General features: G+C 32.6%; 3 protein-coding genes across 6 annotated transcripts; 1 reads left to right on the forward strand and 2 right to left on the reverse strand.

The window, feature by feature from the left end:
• The first annotated feature begins 1,153 nt into the window (after positions 1-1,153).
• On the forward strand, positions 1,154-5,175 carry LOC11406663 (protein DA1-related 2). Of its 4 annotated transcripts, none has more exons than XM_003600744.4 (12): positions 1,154-1,306; positions 1,691-1,848; positions 2,016-2,103; positions 2,196-2,310; positions 2,634-2,772; positions 3,009-3,092; positions 3,419-3,538; positions 3,647-3,859; positions 3,946-4,008; positions 4,109-4,224; positions 4,510-4,568; positions 4,655-5,175. In XM_003600744.4, the coding sequence occupies exons 1-12, from the start codon at positions 1,258-1,260 to the stop codon at positions 4,990-4,992; spliced, it is 1,542 nt and encodes a 513-aa protein (XP_003600792.2). In that variant the 5' UTR covers positions 1,154-1,257; the 3' UTR covers positions 4,993-5,175. The 4 variants fall into 4 exon arrangements, with proteins under 4 accessions (XP_003600792.2, XP_039687348.1, XP_039687347.1 ...); XM_039831414.1 differs by having other exon boundaries at positions 4,679-5,175; XM_039831413.1 differs by having other exon boundaries at positions 4,510-4,550.
• A 129-nt stretch (positions 5,176-5,304) lies between these two features.
• Positions 5,305-8,115, reverse strand: LOC11409729 (protein NRT1/ PTR FAMILY 5.6). Its single transcript, XM_003600745.4, has 4 exons — positions 7,878-8,115; positions 7,554-7,771; positions 6,518-7,062; positions 5,305-6,327 (listed from the first exon to the last, which is right to left on the reverse strand). The coding sequence occupies exons 1-4, from the start codon at positions 8,011-8,013 to the stop codon at positions 5,442-5,444; spliced, it is 1,785 nt and encodes a 594-aa protein (XP_003600793.1). The 5' UTR covers positions 8,014-8,115; the 3' UTR covers positions 5,305-5,441.
• A 3,297-nt stretch (positions 8,116-11,412) lies between these two features.
• On the reverse strand, positions 11,413-17,503 carry LOC11406746 (protein NRT1/ PTR FAMILY 5.6). The gene is made up of 4 exons (XM_003600747.4): positions 17,292-17,503; positions 16,279-16,496; positions 13,361-13,905; positions 11,413-12,409 (listed from the first exon to the last, which is right to left on the reverse strand). The coding sequence occupies exons 1-4, from the start codon at positions 17,422-17,424 to the stop codon at positions 11,533-11,535; spliced, it is 1,773 nt and encodes a 590-aa protein (XP_003600795.2). The 5' UTR covers positions 17,425-17,503; the 3' UTR covers positions 11,413-11,532.
• Between the last annotated feature and the right edge of the window lie 428 nt (positions 17,504-17,931).

A 17,931-nucleotide genomic window follows, 5' to 3' on the forward strand; every position in this document is an offset into this window, starting at 1 on the left:
TTCGTCCATCTAAAAACATAATATTATTTTCAAATATTCTAAAATTTCTCATTGATCATGAGCAACTACTAATTTTCAAATTTATTTAGCTGTATACAGCAAATTAATTAGATGTTACTTGAAAAAATCTCATTGTAAAAGTTCTTTTTTTCTTGAGTGCTTTATTAGAAAAAATATCTTCAAATAAAATCAATTTTCTTCTAATACTGTTTTCAAAGAAGAAAAGTGTATATTTTAACATCAAAAATAGGGAGATGTAATTTAAAATTCTTTCAAAAGTTTAAAAAAATATTTCTATATCAAAAGGGGTACAATTTATTCTTTTGTACTATTTGGATACATCTCGTGCTCATGAAGATTATTAAAATTGAATTTTAACTTGTACAATCCCCGATTTTGCATTTTTACATACAAATTTAGTGTTAAATCATTTGTAAAAAATGAATCTAGATAAAATTGAAGCTGAACCGCAATTAAAACGTATTAAACTCTCTTAAATTGGAAAGAACCTGAAGAAATTAGTCGATTTTATCCAATTTTAAAGAAATTGACTTTCGTCTTTTGGATAGTTTTCACTTTAATAACTTTAGAATCTTTTTTAAATTAATATATGTAATTTAATTTCGTGTTAATTCGTCACAAGCCAACACCATATTTCATAAAATTTAGTTGTCCAAAAAATTGTCTAGTTTGAAAGGAAAGAAAACTATTGAACACACTCCCTCTCTTCTTACCATGCAAAAAAAATGCTTCCAAATTTGGACCATAAAGCAATACAAATACAACACTCATCCATGCATGCAAACACAAACACTTTTATGCTTGATATTTTTTTTTCTTTCTTTCTTTCCTTTAACTCTCTCTCTCTCTCTCTCTCTCTCTCTCTCTCTCACAATACCTGAGAATTTTATCATATCTCAGCATTACAAAATGATTCTCTCTGCAACACAATCCACCGTTGCTTAATATTCTCTATCAACAAACAAGAGAACCTATCTATTCTATTCTATTCCATCTTTCTGCAATTCCCTACTTTCTTTTCATTGCTTTCCAAGCCAAGAATCTCTCCCTATACCACTTCCTTCATAGATTCTTCTCCCTTCTTTTTCAACCACTATTAACCATGTTTAATGATTATACTTGTTTTTCATCTCTTTCTCTCTCTCTCCAAACCCTTCTTTTCTCTCCCCATCATTTTCATTTTCTCTTGCTCTCACATAACCACAAAATCTATACATATAGGCTTCCATCGTCGTTATGGCACCTCCTTCAGATATTAATATTCTTTCTCACCCTTGCATATATGGTATTTTCTTTCTCTTCTTTTTCCTATTTGTTCTTCCTTTTGTATTATTACTTAGAGCTTCATGGAAGACTAATGAAACTTTGCAACATCATGCTGCTATTTTTTTAACTTAAATATATTCTTGTTTTTTATTTTTTGTTGATTCTCACCGTGATGCGATATTAAAGAAAGTATGAAATGTTCATAAGTTGTTTTTAGCTTATAACTTATACGAAAATAAATTGATTTTATTTTATCTTTTGTTATAGATATAGCTTATATATAAGCTCTTAATGAAGTTACTTATCGAAACGACCCTTGTTGATATGTGAAATTTGATTTATACTATGACTTAGCTATTTCAATTAAACCCTTTTTTGTTGTTGCAATTTTGGTGGGAAACAGGGGATTTTTCTTCTTCATACTCAGAGAGGAAGTCTGGTTTTATGAAATGGTTTGGCAAGATTTTCAAAATTGGATCCAATAGAGGAAGGGGTGGTGGTCATCTTTTACAGCAACCTGTAGACGAAAACATGGCTTGGCGAGCTCCGCCTAGATCCTTGGTACCAATGACTCAACTATCTTCTTTGTCTCATTTATAGCTTAATGATAACATTGTTCTGTTTAAGAATATCTATTTAGAGTGTAGGTCACTGCGTTAATTTCCGCTTATGTGTCTATAAAAAAGCTCCTAGATCAATGTACTAAACAATATTCTTGATGCTAATAGGATAACCGTGCTAGAACTAAGAAGGAGGAAGAGGATTTGAACAACGCAATTGCACTTTCTTTAAGTGAAGATTTAAAGATACCAGCAGGTAGGTACTAATTTTCAACAAATTTCTTGCTCTCTAACTATAACAATCTTGAAAATCAAGAAATAAACTTTTATTTGCATTTTCTCATTAAGGATATAGATGGCGAACGGGAACTGATGATGATTATGCAAAAGGACTCCAGGATCGCATGCACTCATCTCTACACCCTCCATGCGCCCCTATACCTTTTTATCCCCGCGGATACAGGTAAATTTTGCTCTTCTAATTTGATCAATACTTAAATAGCATGATGGTTTAAATTTGTTTTTGGATACTTCCAGCCAACATCATATAATTCAAGATTTCTCTTACATTACGCATGTATGTACGTGTGTTGTAACACTATAATTTATCAAGTATTAATTTGAACAGAGTTTTGAAATAACCTTAGATTTCTCTATTGACTCGCTTTAACATACATTATGTAGTTAGTTTTTGTTTTTGTTTCATTGTTCTGATGCTTACGTGTTCCAATAAATCAATATCTGACGGTTTTTCTTCATCACTTATTTACAACTGATAATATGCAGCATGCCATCGCATAACAGAATATGTGGAGGGTGCAACAAGGAGATACTCTACGGTAATTGTTTGGGAGTCGAACATAGTTATTTTCATCCAGACTGCTTTCGGTGTCACTCTTGTCATCATCCTATTACCGAGCGTGAGGTATTTTGATTTGATCATCTTGAGATTTAGAGCATATATTGATATAATCTATTTTCAAGCCTTAACACACATTTACACAGGCACATCATGTAGATGCACTCATACATTTATCATACTTCAATATTTTCCAACAAAAGTATGCTATTTACACTTTCAAAGCTATGCTTACAGACAAATTGATTTTAACACTTCTCTTTTATCCATCTCTTACGGCCTTTTGTTTCTGTTGATCCAAGTTTTCTTTGTCAGGGAAGCATCCATATCACAAGTATTGTTTTAAAGAATTGAGCCATCCTAAATGTGAAGTTTGCCGTCATTATGTAAGTTTTTCTTCCCCTTCCTTTGCTTTTTCACAATGTCCACTTCAATAGTTAAGGTCATTAAATGACAGAACGAACTAGTTTTCTCATGACATCTTAAATGTGTTGAAACAGAAATCGTCGCTAAAATGGTTTCATCCTATTTATTTCTAATCAATTAGAAGATTATAGAAGTTCTGTTTATCACATTAATCAATCATATGATATGGCATCATAGCTTACCATTGATATATCAGAAGACTAGCATAGTAAAAAACATTATATCCTTTGTATCTATTACTATTGAACTATAATCTATAATACATGTTAATTTGTTTCACTTGCAGATACCTATAAATGGTTCTGGTTTGATTGAGTATAGGTGTCACCCCTATTGGAACCAAAAATACTGTCCGTCTCATGAACATGATAATACATCTCGCTGTTGTAGCTGTGAAAGATTAGAGGTACTAATATTTTTTTTTTCTCCTTTTTAAGATCATGGAAATAACATTTTGCTATATATATGTTTCTCTTTTCTGATATTTATATTTTTAATTACCTTCTCCTTGAAGTCTCGGGGCGAAAGATACTTTAGATTGGACGATGGACGGATTTTGTGCTTTGAATGCATGGAATCTGCTATAACAGATACTGGTGAATGTCAACCTCTTTATCATGCTATTAGAGACTATTATGAAGGAATGAATATGAGAATCGATCAACAAATCCCTATGCTTCTAGTTGGAAGAGAAGCACTTAATGAAGCCATCGTTGGAGAGAAGAATGTAATGAATCCATCCATTCTTTGTTTTTCAGTCATAGGAATTAATTCAATTCCTCTTACTCTTTCTAATTGGTTGGTTTCTACCAGGGTTTCCATCACATGCCAGAAACAAGAGGGTTATGCCTTTCCGAAGAACAGACAGTTGCCAGTGTATGATTTTCAATACCTTCTGCTTTTGTTTTATAAGATTAGAGAATGTTGAAGTTTTCATGTACTTCCATTTATTTATTTACGATTTTCTGTTTTTCAGGTACATAGATGGTCAAAAATTGGAGGTCATCGATTAATAGGGATGCGAAGTCAACCTCAAAAGTTGATTAGAAAATGTGAAGTTACAGCTATTCTTGTTCTCTATGGTCTTCCGAGGTAATTAATATTTAATACACAACAATGGAAACTTCTCTTTTTGTCTCTCTCCAATTACAGATGATCCACTTTGAAAAAAAATTAGTATCTATGAATTTTGAGAAATGATGTTAAGTTTCGATAACAATTTAGATGGTTAACGCTGTTCAAACCATCCACTCAAGGCAATTAACCACAGTTTTGAACGTAAACCACAATTTTCAGGTGTAAAATTTACATTCTACTTTATGTTTGTGAATATGTTAAGGCTTTATAACAAGTGTTCTAATATATTTATGGGTGCAGGTTACTCACAGGTGCTATCCTTGCACACGAGTTGATGCATGGTTGGTTACGCCTTAAAGGTTATATTTATATGATTTTATCTTGACATCAAATTCCTTAGTATTACACGACTTGATTTTTATCTCATTTATCTTAATCTAATCAGGTTACCGCAACCTTGATCCTGCAGTAGAGGAAGGTATTTGTCAGGTTCTTTCTTACATGTGGCTTGAAGCAGAAGTTATGTCGGGTTCTAGAACCATGGCATCAACATCAGCCGCAGCTTCTTCTTCTTCTTCTTCTACCTCCACCTCCTACTCATCAAAGAAAGGTGCGATATCCAAAGTTGAGAATAAATTGGGTGAATTTTTCATGAACCAGATTGCCAATGATTCTTCTCCAGCTTATGGTGGAGGCTTTAGATCGGCTAATGCAGCTGTTAATAAATACGGTTTACGTTGTACTCTCGACCATATTCGCTTGACTGGTCAGTTCCCACTGTAATAAAAACAACTTCTCCGAGAAGTTTGGATTGGAGTGTTTGATGTTGGATTGGTTTAAATCCAACACAAAAAGTTAGATAGCTTCTCCTGCTATTTCATTCTCTGAGGAGAAGGTGTGTTCTATAAGAATGTCCAAATATAAATTCACTACTACTATTATAGTACATGCCTTGTTTAAATTTAAGAGAATGTAGTAAATAATAAATAAATAAATAAATAATACTCATCCTAACATATACCTAATTTCTCTTTTATTTTTCAGACAAAAAGGTATAAATAATGATATGTAGTATTGAAGTGTGCAAAACTGCAATTAACAAAACAAGAATAATGCAATCACATAACACTAAATAATATTGTAATATATTTACACTTGTAGTATGCATATTTTTAAATCCTTATAAATATTATGAATCATAGGTTTCATTCACATGAAGAAATAGTAGAGGACTAGACCTTAGTAGCTTCCTTCATGCTCTCATCATCGCTTTTGTAACCATTAGTTTCCGTAGTTCTCCTCTGTACGGTCTTATAAGTATACCTCTTTGATATGACGAGAAACACGCACACATTCAAAGAACTAATAGCTGCCAACATCCAATAAAAGTTATCCAAACGACTCGAATTTATATCCTTCCCAATCCAACTTTTGCCACTCTTTGCCGTGACATGGTCGACAACGACGATTATAAAGTTGCTTAAGAAGTTTCCAATTCCAAACACACTAAAATACAAGGCCAATCCCAAGCTTCTCATTGAATCAGGAACTTCGTCGTAGAAATACTCTTGTATACCAACCATAAGAAATGCATCCGCAAAGCCTGCAAGTAAGTTTTGTGGTAACAACCAGTACACACTCATAGTTACTTGCCCTGTTTCCCCTGTTCTCAAGATTTCATTCTCAAGCATTCTAAGTCTCTTAACTTCTACTAAGGCTGAAAGAACCATAATAATGGCTGAGAGTGTCAAGCCGATGTTTATCCTGCTAAGGATACTGATGCCTCTTTCATTGCCAGTGATTTTCCTCATAATTGGAACAAAAATCTTATCGTAAATCGGGATGCCTATTAAGGTACCAATGGCAGAAATAGCGTTCAGGGAAGCTGGCGGTATTTCGAAACCGTTGCCTATGTTTAAATCTGTAGCAGCTGCTTGTTTGACATAAAAAGTTGAGCCTTGTGCTGCACATGCCCCACTTGCTAATAACGTTAGCCATATGGGAACTATGTTCAAGACAAGCTTTGTCTCCTCCACTCTTGTCACTGTCGTTAATCTCCATGGATTCACTTCCTGCTCACCATATTTCTCTTCGATTATCGCAGCCTTGTCTAGAAACCTATTCATTCATTTCAAGTGATCAATATCAGACTAATAGTAGGGTTTTCAGGTATATCTTTATAGGTAAATTAACATTCATTCATACAATATATATGTATATCTTTGAATTCTAACTATGGACGACCTTGTCTATTCTCATCCCTAATTCTAACAATTAGTCTCAGTTGGATAAGGTGTATGTGTGATACCTGAATCTGCTAGTATGGCTTAGAAGCCTTCCTTGAGAATGGTCTGAAATTTGAAGCTCATACAATAAAGCAGGATTTGAAGGACAACATAAATCCCTTTTTCTTATGGCTGCAACAAGGACCTGTAAAATTGGCAGTAGAGGGTTTCCTTCCGGCTTCCGGTATCTATACAAGGGCTTACCTACACAGAAAGTTATGACAGCAATAGCCATAAAAGCTGTAAGTATTAGAGTAGCAACTCCCCAGTTGACAAAGTCTTGAACATATACAATCACTGTGGAACTAATCAGCACTGCAAAGCACAATCCAAAGTTCCACCAGTTGAAGAAAGACAGCTTCTTCTTCATTTCTTTCAGATGACCATCATCAAATTGATCCGCTCCAAAGCTTTGTAAGCATGGTCTGTATCCTCCAGTTCCGAAAGATTTACAGTAAAGCGCGAGAAAGAAAACCACTTCATGAATTTTCCTAGGCCGATGACATTTCTCTGTGTGGCATGACTTCAAACTTGGGATGTATTGAGTCATTGTCAACACACATAACCCCTGATTTCAGTTTCACAACTAGAAATTAGGAATATTTTTCATGGAAATAGGTATATCAGTGCTTGAAAATTGAATTTGATGTATAAACAGTGAAATCCGTAGTTTTATAAAAAGATCCAAGTATGTAGCTTGTGACATAAGATTTTGATTTGCTGAAGTCAACAACTCCATGCATTCATACAGTCAGCACATCAACAGCTGTTAAATCAGGATTAAACGGTCCAAATTTCAATGCATATTTTGATTTTAGAAAAACTGAAATATCAAGCTTGAAATCTAAACTGTCTGATCTCAATCCAATGATCACTGATGCGCTAACTACATCAGATCCAAATCCATGTTTTGATGTGTCTCTGATGACCGCAACTCGATGTATCAACTCATTTATCCTGTTTTCTTTTTAATCTAAGTTGGAATAAACTAGGTGAAAAAGTACATAAAAAGTTTAAAAAAAGGGTACGTAATACACTACGAAAATGAAAAATATTTACCGTCAGATAAATTACGGATGACAATTGGACCATATGAAATCGACCAGTATATGCATCAGCAATAAATCCTCCTACCAGAGGCATTAAAGTTGTTACTCCTATCCAGGTGTTTACATTTTTAGCAGCTGTTTTGAGATCTTCATGAATCACTTCAGTCAGGTATGTGATAAGGTTCATGGTTAGTCCATAGTGGCTCATCCTTTCACTAATTTCAACCACTGCTCAAAATCAAGTAAAACATGTTACATGTTAAAGCATTGATGAAATAAAAACATTTTTTTAGTGTAGCTACAAACATGAAATAAACTAATGATAGTATCTTACTGATGACAAAGAAAGAAGCTTTCCATGCACCAGTGGAAGCACGAAGAGGAACTCTTCCTTTATAATCAAAAGAACCATCATACACCCATTTTTCTTCATTACTTTCTTCACTTTTATCTCCTTTTCTCTTCTCCATGACTTGCTCCAATTTTACAAATTGAAGAGGCAAGTTAAAGGGTCATCAATGGAATTGGTTTGTTAAATAGACCACTTAAAAGGAAGAGTGATTTCTATGATTGGTGATGTCATTAGGTGACATTTTAAATGGAATCTGCAAGAATAATAATAATACATGAATTTTAATGGCTCTAATAAAAAACAAAATCATATTAAAAAAATTATGAAATGGACCTTTTTAGTTCATAATCAAATGATTGCAACTAATGATATTTGATTTGGTTGACAACCATACACTAATAGTGATACAGTTTGTTTGTAGAGATAATTACACCCGGTTTAAAATATTGCAATTTAATATTTTTTATCATGTTATAGGTGTGAAGTTTCAACTAATATTTTGCGGTGACTAATCTTGGTCGAGGAACTTGTGGGACATACAACATGGATTCTTCCATTTTAACCAAATATTTTTCATTCACAAGAGTCGCATATTGAATCCTAACTAATTGCTTAAGGGGCTCAAAATCTCTTACCATTTAAACCAATTTATTGATGGTATTGCAATATTAATACCAATACCGAAGAATAAATATATTTTTTGTGGCTAACCCTCTAGTTCCAAGGTGACGAGTGTCTTAGTAATTCGGAGTTCAATTAGAAGATAAGTAAAATCTAACCTTAAATTGCTTCGCTCATAAATCAAACTTCAGTTCTCTCGAACGATTCGTCCTAACGGCTCATTAACCACTTTCCAATATAATATAGCTAACAAATTACTATTAAAAAGCAGCTAGTAGTGGTAATTTAAATTGATAAAAAAAAATGTAGCTGGTAGTGTATAAAGGTCATTTAACAAGTTAATAAATTTTTGCAACAGAAAATAACTAAATGGAAAAATTAATGTACAAGTATTTGAATTCAAGTTTGTTCACATCTATTAAAATTGAACTAAATAAAAAGGATATATAAGAGATGTGTCTTGTATATTTAATATCTTAAAAAGAATAAATCGGGTTTTACTTTTGATGGTCTTCACCGTCACTCTGTATAAGGTACACAACAACTTTGTAATTGTCGTTCTTCATCTTTATTATGTTGACTATTTGTATTATTTTCCCTTTAGGCACATCTTGCGCGTAATACGGATGATTTTTAATATATTTTACTCTTGCCTTCTTAAAAAACAATTAGAGAAATATCGTCAAGGGTTCTTAAATATTCTTATTATTAGCACATTTGTTGTTCTTAAAAAGGAATATTTGATCATTTTATATTGATTTTTTTTATAAATCAAGAGAGCAAGGGAGGCATCAAGGAGAACTTAGACGTAATAACTAGGTTGACATCCCGTAGCTGCTCCTATCCTCTACCATCTTCTCAAAAAATTTATTAAAAAAGGAAAAACTGTACAAAAGAGAGGGACTAGGCCAAAACCCTCAATAATAACAGCAAAAGAGATAATTAGGAGAATCTAAAATTCGAAAGACAATGGCATTATAAAAGTCCTGCCTAAGAAAAATATTGGGACATCCGTTAACAAAACTTTATTCAATTAAATATAAATATTTTATACATAGCTAAGATCACAATTGAAGAAACTTTTGATTTTCTTCAATGGTTACACAATTTCATTGGTCATGAAAGCTGTGTCTATAATCAAATATTATAAGTTTTCTTTTTCAAACTATAAAAAGACAAGTACTGAAATAACTAAAAAGGCAGTCACTACAAAACCCTCAGCGGTTCATCCTTGGTTTTCTGTCCTATGATGCTGATTCTAAAATATTTCTTGCTTTAAAATAATACTAGTATATAATATATATACTACTATATTGCTATTTACAAGATTCTCACGTTTCTCTGTTATTTTTCTCATAGAAAAATAAAATAGAGTGATAGGATGGTGGAAAGACTTTAGAAATTAGAGATCAATGTTCATAAAAAAAATTATATTTATCTCTCTCTAATATATGTTGGTAGAGCTTAAACCCGAAACCTCTGTAATTTTTTAGGAAAATTGGCTCTATGTTGTTCCTTCAAACAAAAAAATAAAATATTTTGCCATGAAAATGAAAGCAAGGAAAAAGAGATATCAAGTTGGTTAGTAATTTTTTCTTCTTATTTTACCGTTTATTTAAACTATTAAATTTATAATGGTAATTTTCTTTATCAATAAAATAAATAAACAATTTGGCATCTTCAATTTTTTTGTAAACCTTCTGAAATTTCTTATTCATTATAGTCTCAAGTTGAGATAAAAACCCTCTAAATCCACCTCGAAAAAGAGGCAATAAAACTGAGAAGCCTCCCTCTTCCTCTAAGAAACCAAAACATGTTCATTTATTTTCAAATAAGTATGATAAAAAGAATTATCAAGAAAACTAAACTCTAGCTAATACATATTGTTGTAGGAATATACTTTGATTTTAAGAGCCAAGCATAATCTGGTTGGAGTAGGGGTGGTTTTACCATCCGGCGAGCCTGGCACATGCACTATTAAACTCGCCGCTAAATCCATCGGAAAAGCTTTGAACATTCCAAACATTGGTGAGGAAATGTGTAAAGAATCATTGTATTCTCAAGTCATCAAAGATTACATTGTCTCTGAAATTCTCAAGAATCTTGATGAGACTTGTAGAGCTTCAAATCTCAAGAATCTTCCAAAAATTCTTCACAACTTTCACTCCTTAAAACCAAAAGTTGGAAGTCTTGAGAGAGTGGCACAAACATACTCATTATAGATATACCATCTCATGAACAAGAAACCATTGAATCTAAACTATATCATTATGCGTCACATGATAGATGCAGCTAGCTAAGAATTCAAAGCAAATTTTTCAAATATTTCAAGGTAACACTTGAAGATGAAAAATCAAGCAATTTTTTAAGGAGAAATCCTTCAGAAGACGATCAATTTAATCAAAATTAGAATGATATTTTGAAGGAGAAATCGTTCAGAACACTTATGAAGACGGTCATGATGCTCCCAAAGAATACCAAACATCTAGTCATCAGGACAAAACATCTGGACCAAACATCAAAATATCAAAATCAGAGATCAAAATGACATTCATATCAAGTCATCAGGACGAAACATATCTAAACAAGGTTCTGATCCGGCATCAGAATAGAAGTTACTTGTTCTCAAAGACTGTAAAATAAAAACCATAGAAAAAGCAACATCATTCCTTGGCTCTCAAGATTCTGAATTCACCACAAAAGAAACCAACGTAACGACTATATTTCTAACTTGCTCTCCAAGATTCTAAAATTCCCTCATCTTTAAATACTCAACTATTCAGTACTGCAAGGATCAAAAGATTGCACTCAAACATAATCTACATTCTCAAAACTACTCATCAGAATAAAATCTCTTGAAAAGCATAAAGTATATACTTATCATTATATCCTTGGATCTAATTTTAGCAAGCCATACATTAGGTAATATACAACAAATGTAAACTTGGCGAAACAATGTAAGACACTTGATTCAGCAAAAAAATATAAATGCGAGATCAAACCATTGTAGCTCTCATCATGCCATCATGTCTACCCCATCATCACTCTTACCGGCATCAATTTCATTACCTATCCTCTGAACACTCTTATAAGTATACCTCTTTGCTAAGAAGAGATAAGCACACAAATTCAAAGCATTGATAATTGCCAACATCCAATAAAACCTATCCAAACGACTTGAATTTATATCCTTCCCAATCCAACTTTTACCATTCTTTTCTGTCACATGAGCCACAATAGTGATTAGAAAACTGCTTAAGAAACTTCCAACTCCAATCACACTAAGATATAATGCCATTCCTAAGCTTCTCATTGAGTCAGGAACTTGGTCGTAGAAATACTCTTGTAAACCAACAAGGGAAAATGAATCACCGAAACCAAGGATCAAATATTGAGGGACTAACCAAAAGACACTCATAGTATTTTTTCCTGTTTCTCCTGATCTGAGAATTTCTTGCTCATGCATTCTAAGTCTCTTAGCTTCTACTAAGGCTGCAACAATCATAACCATGACTGAAAATGCTAAGCCAATGGCAATTCTTCTAAGGATGCTGATGCCTCTTTCATTACCAGTGATTTTTCTCATAATTGGTACAAGAACTTTGTCATATAAGGGAACAAATATCAAGGTGCCAATTGCTGTAACAGAGACAACAGAACCTGGTGGGATTGTGAAATTGTCGCTTAGCTTCAAGTTCATTGAAGCTGCTTGTTTTACAAAGAGTGTTGTAGCTTGTGCTAAAGTTATTCCAGTTGTTAATGAAGCTAGCCATATGGGGATTATGTTAAGAACAAGCTTTGTTTCTTCAACTCTTGTCACTGTTGCTAATCTCCATGGATTGTGTTTTGGATTAACAGGCGTGTCTTCTAATATTGCAGCCTTGTCAAGAAACCTATTCATCATTTCAAGTTATATTAGACATTATTTGATTTAGTAGGGTTTTTGGCTTTGTTTTTAATGTCCTAATTATCAGTTTATACTAGAAAAGTTGTATAGTTTAGTTCACAAAGAATAAGTTCAAATTTACAGTTCGATATTTTCGAAAGGAAGTTCAAACACTCATGCTAATGTGGATAAATTTTGGCCATGCGTCGATAAACAAATTAAGTAAGCGTCTATAGCGTAAGTGTTTATCATATAAAAAGATTACTTTTTATACAACAAAATGTAAAGTAAACTCAAAATGCTTCCATATAAGATATAAGCAGTTTTCGTTGGCTGTCGTTAAGATCATATGGAAAAGAAAGTTGAAAACAACTCATGACGATGTTATAAACTGTTTCTATAAGCTTGCCGAAATAGTCTTATAAATCTTTGGTCATGTTAACCGGTGCTCCCGGGGCACTAGTTAAGCAATCAAAAATGGAAAGAAAATACAAAGTTAGCATTAAAAACAACACGTTTTCAAGTTTCAAAAAGTAAAATACACAATTTTCAAAAAAATGTTTCTTTTTATAATTCCTTAACTAGTGTCCGGGAGCACTCGTTAACATTTCCCATAAATCTTTATATCAGTAGATAATGGACATGTTATAAATTATTTTCATAAGTTCTCTAAACAATCTTACAAGTCTTTATGTCAGTTATTAAGTTCAAATAAGTCAATCTAAAATATTGAAACACCCACGTAGATACAAACACAACACCTGACACAACACTAGCATCGATAGTAGTTTTAGAAAATAAATAACTAAATGTAAGCACATATGCCGGTGTCACGTTGGAAATCAGACGCAGCTTCAATGTGAAAATATATAATATTCCATTGAATTTTGAGGTTAAAAAGTATTGATTTGATAATAACTAATAAGCATTGATTTGAAATGACAAGTATGTTTCATACCTTAGGTTGCTAGTATTGCATAGAAGCCTTCCTTGAGACTTATCTGACTTTGGAATTTCATAGAACAAATCAGGATTTGAAGGACAGGATAATTTTCTTTTCCTTATAGCTGCAACTAGTACCTGTATAATTGGTTTTAAAGTATTTCCTTCTGGCCTTCTATACCTATAAAAAGGTTTCCCTAGATAGAAAGCTATGATGCATAGAGCCATAAGAATTGTGAGAATTAGACAAGAAACTCCCCAACTAACATTGTCTTGGACATAAACAATCACTGTTGCACCAAGAAGCAATGCAAAACACAATGCAAAGTTCCACCAGTTGAAGAAAGACATTTTCTTCTTCCTTTCTTCGACGTGATCTTCATCAAATTGATCAGCTCCAAAGCTTTCCAAGCATGGTTTGTGTCCTCCAGTGCCCAAGGAGATACAGTAAAGGGCAAGGAAGAAAACTACTTCATGAAGTTTTCTTGGCTGCAGACATTTCTTTGTGTTGCATGTCTTTAAACTTGGTATGTATTGAGACATAGTCAACAGGATTAACCCCTGGTTTGAACAACTAGAAATGAGAGCCAAACAGAGGCTAAAGGCTACGTTAAAGTTCATTCCATTATATTTTTTTGGGTTCCCATATCATTGGTAGAAAGTTTCCACCGCTTAGCAGTGGCTAATCTCTGTTGGGGAACCTATGGAACACATAAGGTGGGTTCTCCTCTGCAAATCAACCCGATTTTTACCATACGCATGAGGCAGAAATGAAATCCTTAACTAAGGGTGGCAAAATGGACAAATCGGATGGATAAGGATTTGAATACTATTGGATAGATCAAAACAATCCAATAGTCCATTAAAATACACTTTTTATAAAATTAAAAAAAAAAATCCATCCAATCTAACCCATTAAATATAAAATTTATCCGATTTATCTATTATTAGATTATTAATGGATAGATATCCATCCCACCATATATTAAACTCTATCATTTATTAATTAATTTTTTCATGAATTCAATCCAAAGAAATTTTATTTAGCAAGGCTCAATACTGAATTTTTTTAGCCCAATGTTTTTTTTAAAGAAACCCAATTAATTAAATAATTAAGAAATATTTAATATTATTAATTAAATAATAAAAAATATGATGGGGTGGCAGCTGGTGGTCAACATGCCATCGACGGCGTTGACCACGGCATAGCTCCGGCGACCCCACGAAGGCGTGCGGCGGCGCTCCAACCAATTTTCCGATGACTCATGACGGAGCTCTGGAAGTCGTCGATGCTCCAGCAGTGCGTGGATAGTTGCTGAATTATATTTTTATTAATTCTTTTTTAATATTTACTAAAATAATTAATTGTTAATTATATCAAATATCTCTAATTTTAAGTTTTCTATTTCCAGAAGAAAAAAAAAAGAGTTATATTTTTCATTTTTTTCTTAATTAATTTTAATATTGAAATATTTTTTAATTTTTTATTATTGGAAATATTTTTTATATTTGGTTCATTAGATTTATATTACATATGGAGTGGTTTTCTTATTTCTCATTCTCAAATATGAAGAAGATGATTGGTTGAAGAAAGTTGAATAGTGTGAAGAGATTGGTAAAAGCGGTGTAGCGGCTGGAAGAGAAAAAAGGAGATTTATGATTTTGGTAATAATTAAATTAAATTGAAATAACAATCCTATCCTTTTGTCTTCATTGATTTTATAATGAAAATAAGGGCTTTTAGTATCCAATTGAAAAGGTGTTTCATGCTAAAACACACCTTCACACAAGTGAATGGGTGTGTTGTAGCAATACCCATTTTTAAATGGATAGATTGGATCCAATCAATTTGAAAAAGTTTGTTTGGTGGACGGATTAGATGGATTTTGCATTGAATGGATTTGATGGACTAAATTGTCACCCTTAGAACGGAGCACATGTTTAGGGGGTTCAAGTCTCTTATTAGTTTAACCAATTCATTGTTGATAAAAATTCGTTCGATTTTAATTTGATGTATTATGTATAAGCAAATAAATAATTTTGGGGGGATGAAGTAGAAGAGGTGATGGAGGACACTATCAACCCTGACAAGAGAATTGAGGCGGAAGAGGACAAGGTTGAAACCCTCATATCTGACTTTGAGAAACATTATCCAAGTCTATCGGAGAGCACTAAGGCAGAGAAAAAGAAGAAGAAGCATGTGCACAAAGTGAGGCTTGCTAGCTTTAACTCAGTCGGGAATGAGGACCCGTGCCTAAAAGTGTAACTCCAATCCTGTCTTGGCAGCTACAAAATAGTTGGTACATTTGCAAAAGCATAGATAGGAATATCACTATTTTGTATTAAATTTCTTAGAGAGGGTAGTCTTGTAATCACTTTAGCTTTTCTGTATTATGGTGGACTTAGCCACCTCTTTCCTTAGGATCTTTCTTTTAGAGGGATAGATCTAGTCTTTCTTTTTGAAAGTTATACGCTTTCTGACTCTGTTGTACTGGTTCAGATATCTCCTATCTTTTTTATTCTAGTGCTTTGATAAAAAAACTAAATTATAAATACTGTCAAAAAATAAATTGAAATTTGTTGTCCATATTGTGGTGGGCCATATTGATTAAAGATATGATATAACAGATGCAAATAAAGCCTTAAATGTTTAATCTCTGCTTGAGAATCAATTCTTATAATATGTGGACCATGTTGATACTGATATATTATTATTATTTAAGCTCTGATTGAGTTTGAATCCAAGTCTCAAGATAGTAAACTTTTCATTGAGTTTTTTTATGGTATGAGTTATACTTACGAACAGACTGTTGATTTTAATGTTCAAAACAGATGCAAGCTTCATAGTAATTTTTTTTTACAAAGACTTTAATAGTAAATAAATAAACAATAATTAAAATAAACTATGCATGACATTAGTATAAAAAGATTTACCAAAAGGTAGACGAGGGAAGAAAATAGGATCATAGGAAATCGACCAGTGTAAGCATCAGCAAGAAATCCACCAATTAGAGGCATCAAGGTTGTTGTTCCTGACCAATAGTTTACATCCTTTGCTGCAGTTTTGAGGTCTTCATGCATCACCTTAGTTAGGTATGATATAAGATTTGCAGCTATTCCAAAGAAGCTTACCCTTTCACTAAATTCAATTGCTGCACCACATGAAAACAAAATGACCAAGTTATTCAGACACGTCTATTGTACAGTTTTATGACAATTACTAGTAATAAGTAGCAATAAATAATAAGAGATTAAACGTCAACAAAAAAATAAAAAATAAGACATTTCTTTCATATGACTTCTTTAGGATTTGGCATTGTTTGCCTTAGAACTAGTTTTTTTTGTTTGTTTTCTATTTTTCCTTTTAAATTTTCTCTTTGGAAAAAATGAAAATAAATTATAAGTCGGTATGCAAAAGTAATGCATAGGAATAGTCCAAAAAGAGGGGGAAAAAATAGTTTATCTACAATTTTCAATGCACTTGTACTTTGAAGAACATTTGCCGGCTTCTATTGTTTGTTGTGATGATACTATTTGTTTACATGCTTTTGCTAACCCTAATTGTTGAAATTTCCGGCCTTCAATTAATTTGGGAGGAATTATTTTTATTTATGTAGAAAAAAGGTCGTGTAATCCCAAATTTAAACAAGATGTAATTAAGTTTTGATTAATAATTGTTTCATCGAAAGAGTCGAACACAAATACAACCCTAACAATTTCACTTAAACTTCGTCATATTTACTTGTGTCAAACTACTTTGTTTGTTTCACATATATGTCGTAGCTAATTATAATCTTGTAACAGGTGCTACTTCTTTTTATGATGAAAATGAAGCTTTAAAACGAAATATTAACCATTATTGTAATGTTGTATTAAAATAGTATATTTTTACAATTGTTGCAAACTTCATAAGAAAAAAAAGTGATGAACTAAAGTAGATATCTTACTTAGGACAAAGAGAGAAGCTATCCATACACCAGTTTTAGCACGAAGGGGAACTTTGCCTTTACAATCCACAGAACCATCATAAACCCATTTCTCATGCTCCCTTTCTTCTCTCTTCTCTTTTTCTTGCTCCATATTAACAAACTAAAAGGTTTGGAACAATTTCTTTCAATGGGATGCTATGCTATATAGAGAAAGGAAACGAAAAGGTACAGCTATGTGCTAGTTAAGGTTGACAACATCATTTATGAGATATTTTCAAATGCATTTAACTCCCTTTTTGTCTGCCGTAAAGTACTAAACAATTTTTTTGTTTTTGATACATAAAAGTTTGACTTCTTTACCAAAAAAAAGAAAAAGTTTGACTTTGAGTGAGTTTGATTCTAGTTGTTTCTTAGCATTAGAGAAGTCGTAAGTCTTAAAGAACTGGACGTATATATTCCCATATTACTTGCAGATGAACTTCTCACACAATGACAAGAGTTGAACTCATGTTCATACTAGATTTTAACTGAATCTTTATCAAATTAAAAATGTGTGTAACTTAAAAAGAGCAATGATTTCAATTATTCATATTGACTACGAAATTTAAACTATTTTCGTGTGAGACTAAATAAATATGAGTCTTGCTAACGAGTGTTA

The sequence above is a fragment of the Medicago truncatula genome, chromosome 3 (assembly GCF_003473485.1).
Source record: "Medicago truncatula cultivar Jemalong A17 chromosome 3, MtrunA17r5.0-ANR, whole genome shotgun sequence".
Taxonomy (NCBI): Eukaryota; Viridiplantae; Streptophyta; class Magnoliopsida; order Fabales; family Fabaceae; genus Medicago; species Medicago truncatula.

Excerpts from the sequence above, each read along its gene's own strand:
- LOC11406746 (XM_003600747.4), bottom strand. The coding sequence starts at position 17,424 with ATGGAGCAAGAAAAAGAGAAGAGAGAAGAAAGGGAGCATGAGAAATGG. Across the intron at positions 16,497-17,291 it reads AGCTTCTCTCTTTGTCCTAA|CAATTGAATTTAGTGAAAGG; the intron begins GTAAGATATCTA and ends CATGTGGTGCAG. Across the intron at positions 13,906-16,278 it reads CTTCCCTCGTCTACCTTTTG|GGGTTAATCCTGTTGACTAT; the intron begins GTAAATCTTTTT and ends TGTTCAAACCAG.
- LOC11406663 (XM_003600744.4), top strand. The coding sequence starts at position 1,258 with ATGGCACCTCCTTCAGATATTAATATTCTTTCTCACCCTTGCATATAT. Across the intron at positions 1,849-2,015 it reads GAGCTCCGCCTAGATCCTTG|GATAACCGTGCTAGAACTAA; the intron begins GTACCAATGACT and ends TGATGCTAATAG. Across the intron at positions 2,104-2,195 it reads AGATTTAAAGATACCAGCAG|GATATAGATGGCGAACGGGA; the intron begins GTAGGTACTAAT and ends TTTCTCATTAAG.
- LOC11409729 (XM_003600745.4), bottom strand. The coding sequence starts at position 8,013 with ATGGAGAAGAGAAAAGGAGATAAAAGTGAAGAAAGTAATGAAGAAAAA. Across the intron at positions 7,772-7,877 it reads AGCTTCTTTCTTTGTCATCA|TGGTTGAAATTAGTGAAAGG; the intron begins GTAAGATACTAT and ends GATTTTGAGCAG. Across the intron at positions 6,328-6,517 it reads AGCCATACTAGCAGATTCAG|GTTTCTAGACAAGGCTGCGA; the intron begins GTATCACACATA and ends ATGAATGAATAG.